Below are 12,977 nucleotides of genomic sequence, written 5' to 3' on the forward strand. Positions count from 1 at the left end.
GTGTGTAACATATGCCATGCACATTTATTTTTATTTTAGATTTACATGAATTCCCTTCATTTAGATTTAGATTCAATCCACTTTAATGTCTAGTTATTAATTCCATCCATGTTCTGCAGGTCTGTGACAGAAATCTTGGATCATATCTGAAGGAAAGACCTCTGCGGGATTAGAGCCGATTTGTATAATGCCCAACACAGTGGGGTCAGTCTTTTTACTTCACCGGCATTTTGCAGTGAAAGAGCACATGAGTAGTTTACGATGTTAAACATACTTTCACTAGTGTGACTCACAGTGTTTGTATCATATGTCTAAGTGAACAGAAACATATAAGTGTTTGACAGCGATAGGCTATATAAAATCAGATGAAAACGTCTCCTGATTTGTAAAGCGGGTATTCGAAGTCGCCTTGTACTACATTCAGTTCCGAACGCTTGATGCACCAATTCAAGTTTAAATAGCTGTTACAGCGTTGTTACAGTGTTCACCAGTCAGCTGTCAAATATCTAGTCTATACAGGTCAATTTCAGAAATATGATCTCCTCTGCAAGGAGAACTCGGTTCTCTGAGAACTCGGAGCTACGCAGAACCTGTGGAAAAGGCACGAGCCCACACTCACACACCCATTCACATTTTTGTTTTTTTCGTCGCTACGACGTGTTGCCCCTCCTCTAACCATAAGTAAGGGTGTGGAGCGGGTAGAAGCAACTTATCAAAAGTACTAATCCTCTAGGTTTGTAGAGCACATTGCTGACTTGGCTGCGTGTGATTCACAGTAACTCGCGTGGCAAGGCTTAGAACTTAAGCGCTTTTGGGATCTACCTGTGGTGAAAACGACTTCATCCATCTACAGGTGTTCAGGAAATCAACCTGCCCTTCCGGCCATGACTAGGACTACCTTGTCTGTCGCCGTTTGTCTGTTGCTTTTCGTATTGCCGGTAAGACATAATGATTTAACAAAATAGAAAAAACGCAACAAATTGGGCCTTCATCTGTATAACATACATTATATCGACTTGCAATTGTTCTGATTACTGTTCTTTGTATCTGAAACGAAGTGTGAGATGGACTGCAGTTGGTAATTGTCCAAAGAGCATCAAACTTATAGCCTACATGTCTTTGGACGGAAATATTTCTCTAATACGATTTTACGTTGTATCGCCACGACATCAGATATATCTATAGTTTCCTTCTTTTCTGTTAGTGAGTTTTCTGGTCACTACCAGAAAACATGGTTTTAAATTTGTATTACGAACCAGGTACAAGTCACCTCTAAGTGGGCCTGTTCTTCCTCAGCCAACGCACATAACCAACAGCGCCTCGTCTGGACTTCTCAAAGTCTGAGGGATAGAAAGACGAGAGCAGATCATGGAATTTCCCGAAGCCTGTTTGAATTGCGTTCAGGGATGTTGCTTCATTATCGGTGTCGCCAAAGAAGGGCCATTACTCTCTTTATGCAAAGCAACATCGGAAATGAATTTCTTCGTATTTCACGTGCGATCTTTTGTAGACTAAAGCCAAAATGTTTTATTCAGGATGGAACAGAATGTTGAATTGAGCTCCTTTCTAACGATATTCTTTATAACACGTCCTCTGCTTAATGTATCTCAGTTACTTTAGTCTTCATCATATTTCTTTTTTAAAACGGTATACTTCCCTTATAAATCGATAAATTTTTCGAGAGTTTTTTTTTTATCATAAACGGTCAGCGTGATCGTGACGTACGAGAGCACCTACGGTTTGTTCTACGGCAAAACATACCAGACATTCTATTGGCTATCTAGTTGGTCAGAACATTAACCTGGCTTGTCTCATTTGACTCACAATATATTGTCTTGAATTATTTTTGCTTGCATCGATGTCTAAGGCATATCCCGCCAGTGCCATTAACCCCAGCCTGTTATAGCCTGCCTTTGTTATATTTCTCTTTCGTTCTGTTATCTGCTGTTACATCTCAGAGGTGAAGTCACAGTGGCTATAATGGTTATACTGGTTGGACAAAATAGTGTTCTTCTAACTAATATTCTCTTAATTAAGCCCCCCGACCCACCCCCACCCCCTCAAAAAACAACCAAGTCTTCTGCCATGGTGTCCCGCAGCAACAGTTGTTTGAGCTTCTTTGTGAGCAAAGCAGAGGGGGGGGGGGGGGGGGGTGTTTATATGTTTATTCTCTGGTGACATGACAACCTGAAATGAGAGGGAAAAAGAGAGAGAGGGAGATGTTTTTTGTCTGATTAAAGTTTCATGGGGGGGGGGGGGGGCAGAGAGAGAAAGGGAGAGAGAGAGAGAGAGAGACACAGTTGTCCGTGTCCTGTGAGGTCAGACTCGGCCAGTACAAACATGGAAGGCGTGAATCCAGTTTTTCCAGTTCAGCGATATGAAGGTTTTAGAGAAAAAGGGCAACAAATCTGCCCTGTCGTTATGTTTATTTAGCACGTTTATTTTAACTGTTTACTTCAGCCCTTTTAACAATCAAAATATTAAAGCTGGGTTCCCATCAAATGTAGGACGATGACCATTCTTCAGAGACCATGTCAAATTTAACTAGTTTCAGATAATCTGCTGTCTCACTGGTTACGTTTGGAAAGTCACACAGGCTCATATAACCATGAAAAAAAGCCCACAAAAGCAACGGCCATTGTGGCACTATTGAAACAGCGAATTATCGATAAGCCACTTTGCCTTTTCTGACAAACATTTGCTTTGTCACTGGCATCATTAGACCAACAGCTAGGCCAGTGCTGACCTTTATGTTAGCTGTACTGTCAAACAGTGGCAGTTGTTTTGGCCACGCTGTTTGAATGGGTTTAGTTTAGCGGGCTGGTTCATGTGCACACAGACTCCTTTTAGGAAAAGTTCGGAGTAACTGAGGCATGTTGCCGAGGCACCTGTGTCAGATACGGCTTTTTGGGGGGTTTCGGCTGATTTCAGCTGTGTGTGTGGTCTAGACTGACTGAACAGTTTGGCTGTAATTTTACTGAACGCCTGAAGACGTCGGTGATCTTTTGCTATTACCTCCCCCGTGCTACTCCTTTTTATTAACGAGACGAATGTTTTCTCTCACCGTGTAACAGAGCTTAAATGCTTAGAGCGATTCTTTTTTGGGGTAAATTTAGAGCTTGAACATTTCCGGGAGCAGCTGAGGACGCTGATCTGAGAGCCTCACTGACTGTGACTGTTGATTTGTAACTGTAACTTTAACCTGAGTGTTAATGGTGCCCATGTGTTTGTGATTGCTGATAAAGTGTTTGTGCCGTCATTAAATCATTAAATCGTCAGTGAAGGCAGCAATAAGAGTCATTATTCCGCTGTTGGAAAAGCCACTCTAAATATAATAAATTAATCAAACTTCGACCACCTTCCACACCATTTACCAAAAATGAAGATACAGAAAAGTCCTCAGTTGTTAACTGTTAACTAAGCTCTGAGTCAACATAAGTCTTCCAACTCCTATGAGCAGACAAAGGGAAGGTTTTTGTTGTTGTTGTTTTCTGAGAGTTGACCCTTTCGAGGTCACAATGAGGGAAGTGGTTAAGAGAGGCAAATTATGACACATTAAGTACAGCAGACGGACAAGGTCTGAGAATCGTCTCTGTTCGCATGGGATTATTCATCTGAACCTTTGAGCCTTTGAGCAGACAAAGACCGTGTATCACAGCCGGCTCCAGTTTGTCTGGCTGTGCATGGTCATTTTCTAATTTATCATTTTGCCTGTATGAATTTACATCCTCAATCTATGTGGGTTTACATTACCTTCTGTCAATGAATACAGTACAAATTATGCATTATGAGTCATCTAATAATAACAGAGAAAAACTGAAAAATTTGCTGAAAATAGGCATGGGTGATGTTTCCAAAATAAGAGGTACCTGACACCCCCGCTGATCAATGTGTGGTGTCACATTGACGTGTGGCCAGCGCCACCTTTTGGTGTGCAGAAGAATAGCGATAATTTCCCGACTTTTCCGTAGTCAGCCAACGCCCTGATGAAGGCACGCGACCACTAGTCTGGTCTTCCTGTCTGTTCAGTGTTTCGCTCTTTTTTTTGGATGTACCAAAGAAATAAAAGCATAAAAATCACGTGTTTGGTGTTCGATGGGGAAAAAAGTGTGTTGGACCATAAGAGGAGTGATTTGGAGTTTTGTTCTGACTTTCTCGGTCATTCTGGTAACGATTTATTTTAAAGACCGCTAATTACCAGGTATTAATTAGGAAATGACATGGTAATAAAATACAGTTATTGGGCTAGAAAGTACTAAATATTATAATAAATACCCTAACCTTAACCTTAACCCTCACAATTTAGTTTCTTAGTAGGTTTCCATGTACTGCCTAGATAATATCTCAGTACTTACTATATATCTTTCTAATGACTATTATCCGCTGATGAAGTCCGCTAGTAACTACTTTTATTACCATCTCATTTCCTAGTTAATACCTGGTAACTGACGGACTGTAAAATAAAGCGTTACCGCAATTTTCCATCGACAATGTCCTGAACAGATCTCGGATTCAAAGAGCACTATACTTAATCAATTTTCTCGTCTTCCTTACCAATAAGATCAAAAACCTGTTTTTGGCATTTTTAAGGACTATTCAGAAAGACACGGACGACAGAAACTAATTTAACAATTTGCTCTTGTTTTTTTTTTGTTTGTTTTTTTTTGTGTGCTTGTCCTCCGAGCAGAGAGCGACTTTCCGCCTCGTCATGAGATCTGTTCTGTAAGGAAACAAGTGCCTTAGTGTTGGAGGGGTGTTTGTGCTGGGAAGAAGAGCCGTCTGAGAAAACTGTTGTTCAGGCGTAATGAATACCTTTCCAAGAGATTTGCCCCAGTAAATGCGCTCGAGCCTACTTGGTTCTTTCTGTTGACTGGGAAACTGGACCCTTTTTCTTTGGATTTTTTCAGCCGTTTTATTTGTCTGTAATTAGGATCCCAAGCAAATAGTAACCATGGTACGCAATGTGAAAAGCAAAAAAAACCTCCAAAAAACCCTTTGCTGTCAAACTGAGCTGGTTTGGAATATTTTACATTAAATGTCCATTTTTAGTAACATTGTATATTCTTAATTCTCAAGACTCAATTTTCAGGATGCATTTAATTGCTTACATGTAGGAAATGTATTAATTTTTTCTTTACACAAGTTAAGTGTTTATACCTTTTGGAACACCCAGCTATGTAGGGTGTGACATGGGGTAGAGTTTTGTTGTATTGTTGAAGAACAAGTTCTGAAAGGCTTCTTCATTGTTTGTAGATGAGTGGCTGTTTCTAACCATCGTCCAAGTTGCTCACACACATTTCCTGCTCTCTGTTACCCGCCTTTGTTACGCAGCGTAAACCAACATTTAACCAACAGACACACACCTCTGGAAACAGCAGTTGTAAATGCATGTCTTTATGTTGTCCTTTAAAGCAGGTTTTCCAGACTGAAGCCAGTCCAGAGCCCTCTGTTGCCTTGAGGAGAAACAAGAGAGAATGGATCGTTCCCCCACAAGTTCTTGAGGAAAATGTGGATTACACCAAAAGAGAATATATCGCTCGGGTAAACTTCTTTTTGCTCTTGCACAATTGCCCAAATCTCAAGTCTTTTATTTTAGTACCACGCGCGGGTGCCTTTCTCTTCTCTTGTCTTTACATTTCAGCTTTGCATGCTTAATTATGTTAATGGACAGAAATGGAAAAAAAAAAAAAAAATTTTAGTGATTTATTTTTTCCCGCAGCGTTGTTGACAGTTGTGTATATTTTCGATTGTGTCTTGGAGTGTGACTTTTTATGTTTTGTGTGATGTGGTGTCTATTAGATTCGCTCTGATAAGGAGGACGAGGCCCTTCGCAATGTGAGGTACTCTCTGAAGGGGGTTGGTGCTGACCAAGAACCTTTTAACCTGTTTGTGGTAAACCCTGACACTGGTTACGTCCGTGTCACAGGGATGCTGGACCGAGAAGCCATCGCCCAGTACAACGTGAGTTTGACCACACCACTACTTCTTCACATAGACGATGGGGATGGTGATGATGATGATAATGATGATGATGATGATGATGGTGATGATGATGGCTGTTCTCTTTCCCTCTCAGCTTTCAGGAGTTGCTACATTCACTGATGGAAGAATAGCAGAGAATGATATTGAGCTGCGTATCAAAGTCAAGGACCAGAATGACAACCCACCTGTCTTTGACGTCATCTCCCCGGGTTCTGTCTATGAACTCAGTCCGTCCAGTAGGTCTATAACTCAAAAACTAAACTCTGACCTCTGTCTTTACCTAATCTTAACCTCAAACTCACACTCTGACCCTCCCAAATCCTTCAAATCTGACACTGATATTGTAGTCAATCACATCCTGTAGTCGGTTATATCCTATTGTTAATTACATCCTATAGTTAATTACATGTGCTTTGATGAGTGTGAACTATACAACCACCCCACCCCCCAAATATTGATGTAATCCACAATTAACATTGCAGAAGTGAAATAAAGAAGTTTTCTAATGGTGCTCTTAATGAAATCTCCAGACACCCCAGTCATGATGATTCGAGCGACAGACAGAGACGAGCCAGGAACGCCTCATAGTAAGATCCGATATGAGATTATCGAGCAGAGGCCTGCAGGAAAAATGATGTTTACAGTCACTCCAAATGGAGAGGTCCGAGTTAAGGAGGGCACTCTGGACAGAGAGGTACAGGGCCACACCACTCCACTCCCCATAACACACACACACACACACACACACACACACACACACACACACACACACAATTCAGTTTCACCAAGATTTGCATATTAAAGCATTAATGAATGCATTAATACATGTCAAAGAATTAATGGATGGGTCTAACACTGACAATCGAATGAGCTACCTTAAATTAAGAGGAGCAGAAACAGACATGTTGATACATACCTGAGTAAGGTGTCAAGGGGAGAGCTTCATTAAAAATCCTGTCATCAGACATTGAATTATCACCGCTACTTAATACCTCCCCCCCTCTCTCCCTCTTTCCCTCTTTATCTGTGTAGACACAAGACACCTACACGCTGATTGTGAGGGGGACTGATCTGGATGGGGCAGTGGGAGGTAACACAGGCACAGGGACCGTCATGATCAACATCCTCGATGTTAACGACAACGTTCCAACTCTGGAGCAAGAAACTGTAAGAGGAGGATGGATGGATGGATGGATGGATGGATGGATGGATGGATGGATGAATGGATGGATGAATGGATACTGATATATAGGAGACATGTATATGTACATATTGCTATATGGACGTATATATAGATAACTTATACCTGTACTGTCTGATAAGAAATCTCTCTCTCTCACTCTCTCTCTCTCTCTTTCTCTCTCTCTCTTTCTCTCTCTGCCTCAGTTTGAGGGCAGTATTGAGGAGAATACAAATAATGTTGAGGTGATGAGATTGAAAGCTTCAGATCTCGATGTCATGAACACGGACAACTGGACTGCCAAGTTTGACATAGTCTCAGGCAATGAGGCTGGATACTTCAGCATTAAAACTGACCCTGATACCAACGAGGGAATCCTTATGCTAAACAAGGTCTGCTCCCTTTGCCTTCAACTAAAATCCCAAGTACTCTGAATGAAGGAGACTTACAGACAGAACGTGTGTAGTGATGTATGTGACAGACACACTCGTCCGAGAGGAAGGGTGTGGCTTTCCATTTGGTGACTGGACTGCGGTGTGGATTAGACTATTGTCTCAAGGGGTTTTTTTTGTTCTTCTCTAATGTAGGCTGTGGATTATGAGGATGTCAAAGACCTGAACCTTGGGATTGCAGTAGGCAACATGGCCCCTTTCCATCCCTCTGTTTCATCAGGGGTGTCGGAAATCATTATTAAACCAGGAGGAGCTTCAGCAGGAGGTGGAGGTGGAGGTGGAGGCGGAGGTGGAGGTGGGGGAGGCAGCGGAGGAGGCAGTGGAGGAGGCAGCGGAGGAGGCAGCGGAGGAGGAACTGGAGCAGGAACTGGAGGAGGAAGTGGAAGTGGTAAAGTCTACAACGTCAACATCAAGGTAAAAGACCAACCCGAAGGCCCACGATTTAACCCGGAGGTAAAAGCTGTGCCCATATCAGAAGACGGCAACACAGTCAGTATCAATAAAGTCATCGCTAAGTACCCGGCCATTGATGGGGATACCCTCCTTCCAGCAGAAAACGTCAGGTACGCCTGTCTGGGATAAACATTTCCTTTGGGCCAGACTACTGAGCACACGCACACGAAAAATAAAAAAAAAGACTGTGATTAGTTGCTGTGATTAGTTGTGGATAAATAACAAATAACTTTACCCACATAATATTACTGAGGCATGGATCACATAGCAAAAGCTTTCACGATGTCACATGCTGAATTTGTCGATGTAATATGTTCAGTAAGACAAAACGGACACCTCTGACACTTTTGAAGTTTTCTACCTGCACAAGTATCGGCAACACAACATTTTCACTGCCGTATTACTAACTTGTGTTTGGTGTTTACCTCAGATATGCCAAAATAAAAGACCCAGATAACTGGATAACCATCGACGAGGAGACAGCAGAAATAAAACTCAACAAGCTGCCAGACAGAGAGTCCAAATTCCTCAAGAACGGAACATACTACGCTGAGGTCATTTGCATGACCCAAGGCATGTGCAGATGGGCCACGGTCCCGATTTTTTTTTTATTATTATCATTATTCCTGACATAGACAAGCAATAGTACAAGAGTCAAATTGTCTGTCTTTGTGTATTGTGGTGTTGTTCATTCTATTTGAGAGGATGTTAAGATGCTCAGGAAAAGGCAAGAGAAGGATACTCAGTATACCACTAGGGGGAGGTAGAGTTATATTTTTGAAGTAAACCTCGACGGTGACCGATGGTTAAAATGCTTAGCGTTCCTTTCATGCAGGTTCATTAACCTGCCTGTAGGGGGGCTCCAAGCATAAATTTAGTACATTCAGTTCACTTTATCACAAAAACGAAGTCAAACATTTCAGATGTTTACACAGTTGTGTTTTCACAATTCACATGACAACATGCACATTCTTTTTTGGTCCGTATTAGACCTGCCCTCCAAGACAGCAACAGGCACCATCGCCATCCAGGTGGAGGACTTTAATGATCATTGTCCTGAGCTGAAAAGTAAAACCCAGACCATGTGCACTGATCAGAACTTTGTCTACGTCACTGCGGTGGACAACGACGCTTTCCCCAACGGAGCTCCTTTCACTTTCGCCGTCGTCAAAGAGGCCTCCACCGGCGAGTGGAAGGTTGAGCGTCTCAACGGTACGATGCCCTGAGGCCAGTTTAATGAGAGTCAATAGATTAAGTTGTGTGTTGTACGCTGATGTCAAGAGAGCGATAGAAAATTGTCAGACCTGATTGTTAGATTTTTTTTTGTTTGTTTGTTTTTACGTGTACTCCATCCTAACTTAGCCATCTTTTTTGGTGTAAAGAAACGCAACAATTCACTAATCTGAAGTATAGCCACAATCTTTCTACTGCTCACACCGACATGTAAACAATTTTAAATATTCTAAGTTTCTTAACAATTTTAAATATTCTCAGTTTGCGGGTGACGACTGGATAATTGAACACATACCTCTGCCCTGATCCCCACAGTGCTGACTCATCAAGATGGCTCTGATGGGTTTATTGGGAGCAGGACGTGATAACTGTGAAGTTGGTACAGATGATAACTATGATGTCATTGTCCTAACAGACACAACAGTCATTCTGAAGTCTGCTGAGGAGATGTGGCCAGGACAGTACAAGGTGACCTTGGATGTCCGTGACCAGCAGGACAAGGCGTGCCCAGACCTTCAGGTGCTGGACATAAAAGTATGCACCTGTTCAGAGGAGCAGGTCTGTGGGAACCGCGGAGCTGAGTCCACAGGAGCAGAATTAGGCCCAGCTGGCATCGGACTGATCTTCCTGGGTCTCCTCCTGCTGCTTCGTAAGTCCCTCTGAATATTCATGGACCCAGACACAAGCACATCTTAGCAAATTCTTTTCATTTTTAATGAGTATTAATGCACAAACCATCAGAGTCATTCATACAAAGCTGCAATTAAAGACATAAAACATCAAAGTGGGATAACTTTTGCCAAATCATTTGCATCCTGATGATAAATTGAGAAAAAAGAGAGCATGTCAGTTGGAGGTTGTTGTATATACATGTGGACAAAAAGACCAAACTCAGTCAATGTCTCAGTCACGTCTCTTTGTTTTTACGACGTCTGCACAAAGAGGCAGTCAAAACAAACATCCGCAGTGTATGTCTACATACACCCCTTTAGGGAAGCTTTTCTGCTCGATTTACCACATCACGCATTCCAGCCTGTCCCTGAGGACAGTCTGCTGCTTCAGTGTACCTCAGAACTCACAACACAACAGCTCCAGACCAGAGTGTGTGGAGGCTGGCCTAACGCTGGGTTTATTTTCACCACATTAGACAGAAGTGCACTGAGACCTGAATGCTGAGGTTCACTTGATAAACAGACATTAACCTTCTTTCTGTGATGAGAGGAAAAACAGAGATTCTTTGATGTATCATATATACCTACTGATTGGTCCCGATCTTGCGTTCACAGTTCTACTTCTCCTGGCACTCTTCTGTCAGTGTGGGGGCGCTAGTGGCATGGGAGCCTTCAGCGATATTCCCTTTGAAACGAAAGAACATCTGATCTCTTACCATACGGAGGGCATTGGGGAAGACCGGGTAAGAACCAGCTCTCACCTCCCACCTGGCCAGACTGATTCGAAATGAGGAATATTAGTATTGCTGAATCTCCTTTGACCTCAGCTCCTACCTCATAGTCCAACCTAAAGACTGGACCACTTAGCAAGCGGTGTTCAATCATTTATCCGTGAGGTGCTACGGTTGAAACCTCCACTTGGCAAATTACGTAGTTTACTTTGTCTTTAGGATGGCTGATGGGAAAAAAAGAGGTGGTATTAACCTGTCATTGCTGAAATTTTAAAGTTTATTGTGAATTAGATTTAGATTTGAGACATTTCTGTAATTTTTCCAAAGACAAAAAATACTTAGAGCGTTCGTTCTTTTGGGAATGTTGACAGGAAGTGCCCATCATGGAGCCGGATCATGGCAAGTGGGGCATCGGTGGGTCGTCTTGGGTAGGAGCAGCTGACGTTAAAACATCAAATGTTGGTGTCACGTCGTCTGCGATGAACGCTATGGATATGGATGTCTGGAATTACGGTGTCGGTGGTGGCGGAGCTGTTATGGCTGCTGGTGCTGCTACTGTTGCTGCCAGTGCTGCCAGTGCAGGGATGGGAGGTGGTTCCTATCACAGGGTTGAAAGTTCCTATGATGAAATGGCCCTCTCCACAGCATTTCTAGAGGAATACTACTCAAAGGTTTGTCGTTTCTTTATCTTATCCTATGTCTGAGACCTTACCATTGACTGATACCGAACAATACCGAACACGGAATAACACCTGGATATTTATTTTTGTGTATTTCTCTCTCGCTCTGTGTGTGTGTGTGTGTGTGTGTGTGTGGAGTGCAGAAGGTGGACTCAGCAGTAGAAGATAGCCTGGCTAAAGACAGTCAGCTGGTGTATGAGTTTGAAGGTCAAGGTTCTCCCGTTGGCTCTATTGGCTGCTGCAGTCTCCTCGACATACAGGAGGACTTCCGGTTCCTTGACAATCTGGGGCCCAAGTTTGTCACCCTGGCTGAGATATGCGGTGGATCTGAAATCCACACTGAGGTCTCTGCCCTCCCACCACCGAAGCCCAACCCTGTCCCCGCCGCCGCCACGGTCTCTGTGGAAAACATCATGAACACTGTCAACAGCGTACGCAGCACCTCGATGGAGACACGCCCGAACACGGTAGTCACAGACAACGTGGTCGTGGAAAACAACCGGTCAACCCTGCACAAAGAAAACAACCTGTCAACCCTGCACAGAGAAAACAACCTGTCAACCCTGCACAAAGTGAATGGCGGCCAGACGCTCGTTCTCCAGCAGCAGCAGCCTCTGTACTACATGGTGGAGCAGCAGGTGCCCAGCGCTGTCCTGGTGGCGGAGAGGCCTCCGGTTACCCTGGGGCAGAGCATGTACGTGGTGGGTGGAGCTCCAGTACAGGGCCTTAACACAGGTCTCATCCAAACAGCAAATCTCTCCGGCTCTCAGATAATGCTCGTGGAGGGTGCGGCCCCGGCGGGACAGGTTCTCCAGGGAACGATTCAGAGGGGAGGCCTAAGTGGATCTCAGGGACTAGTTTTACTGGAGGATCAGGGCAGTCAGGTCCTGCAGGGGGCTCAGATCATACATGGCACCCTCCCCAGGACCATCGTTTCAGGCGGGGGGGCTCAGAATGTTCTGGTAGTGGAAAGTCAGGGCGGGGTCATCGCAGAGTCACAGAATGGCATTATGGGAATGAGCGGATCCACCCAGAAAGTTAGCAAAAGTCCATCCTCACAAAAGGTCGTCGTCCAGGAGAGAAAAGTTGTTACGAGCCAAAGCCAATCTACCACTCAGTGATAATGAGGGGGTAAACATAGGTTGGGAACTCTACACACAGTAACAGATAAGAACAACAGAGAAGCTATAGGTATGTATGTGTAAATACATACATACATACATATATATATATATATATATATATATATATATATATACACACTCATTGGGACATGGGTGCTTGCTATTGGAACAATATCATTTTAAAGCTTGTGTTGAATTTGAAAACATTTTAACACATTGAGGTGGTGATTAGTAAAATATTTCAGGTCTAACATCATCACTCCCCTCTCTCATATCATTTGGTTTGTGGTATCTCTGCACATGTCACACGTGTGTTGTATTAGATCCTTGTGATTTTCTGTGTATGACAATGTGTGTGATCACTAAAGACTCAGCCCTGTCAGAGTCTGTGGACAGATACAAGCCCATTACTCTCTTTTTTTTTTCTTTATTTGTCATTTTACCAAATTGTATTTACCAGCCACCATTCTG

At 43.2% G+C, this 12,977-nt stretch overlaps 1 protein-coding gene across 1 annotated transcript; it reads left to right on the plus strand.

The window, feature by feature from the left end:
- Positions 1–4,951: 4,951 nt before the first annotated feature.
- Positions 4,952–12,503, plus strand: LOC115809176 (desmoglein-2-like). Its single transcript, XM_030770736.1, has 14 exons — positions 4,952–4,963; positions 5,416–5,541; positions 5,800–5,961; positions 6,077–6,218; positions 6,513–6,676; positions 7,015–7,149; positions 7,369–7,554; positions 7,750–8,177; positions 8,498–8,640; positions 9,058–9,279; positions 9,716–9,949; positions 10,587–10,714; positions 11,074–11,373; positions 11,526–12,503. Exons 1-14 carry the CDS (start codon positions 4,952–4,954, stop codon positions 12,501–12,503), a joined length of 3,360 nt encoding a protein of 1,119 aa, XP_030626596.1.
- Positions 12,504–12,977: the final 474 nt, after the last annotated feature.

Source organism: Chanos chanos, chromosome 4 (assembly GCF_902362185.1).
Source record: "Chanos chanos chromosome 4, fChaCha1.1, whole genome shotgun sequence".
Lineage (NCBI taxonomy): Eukaryota > Metazoa > Chordata > Actinopteri > Gonorynchiformes > Chanidae > Chanos > Chanos chanos.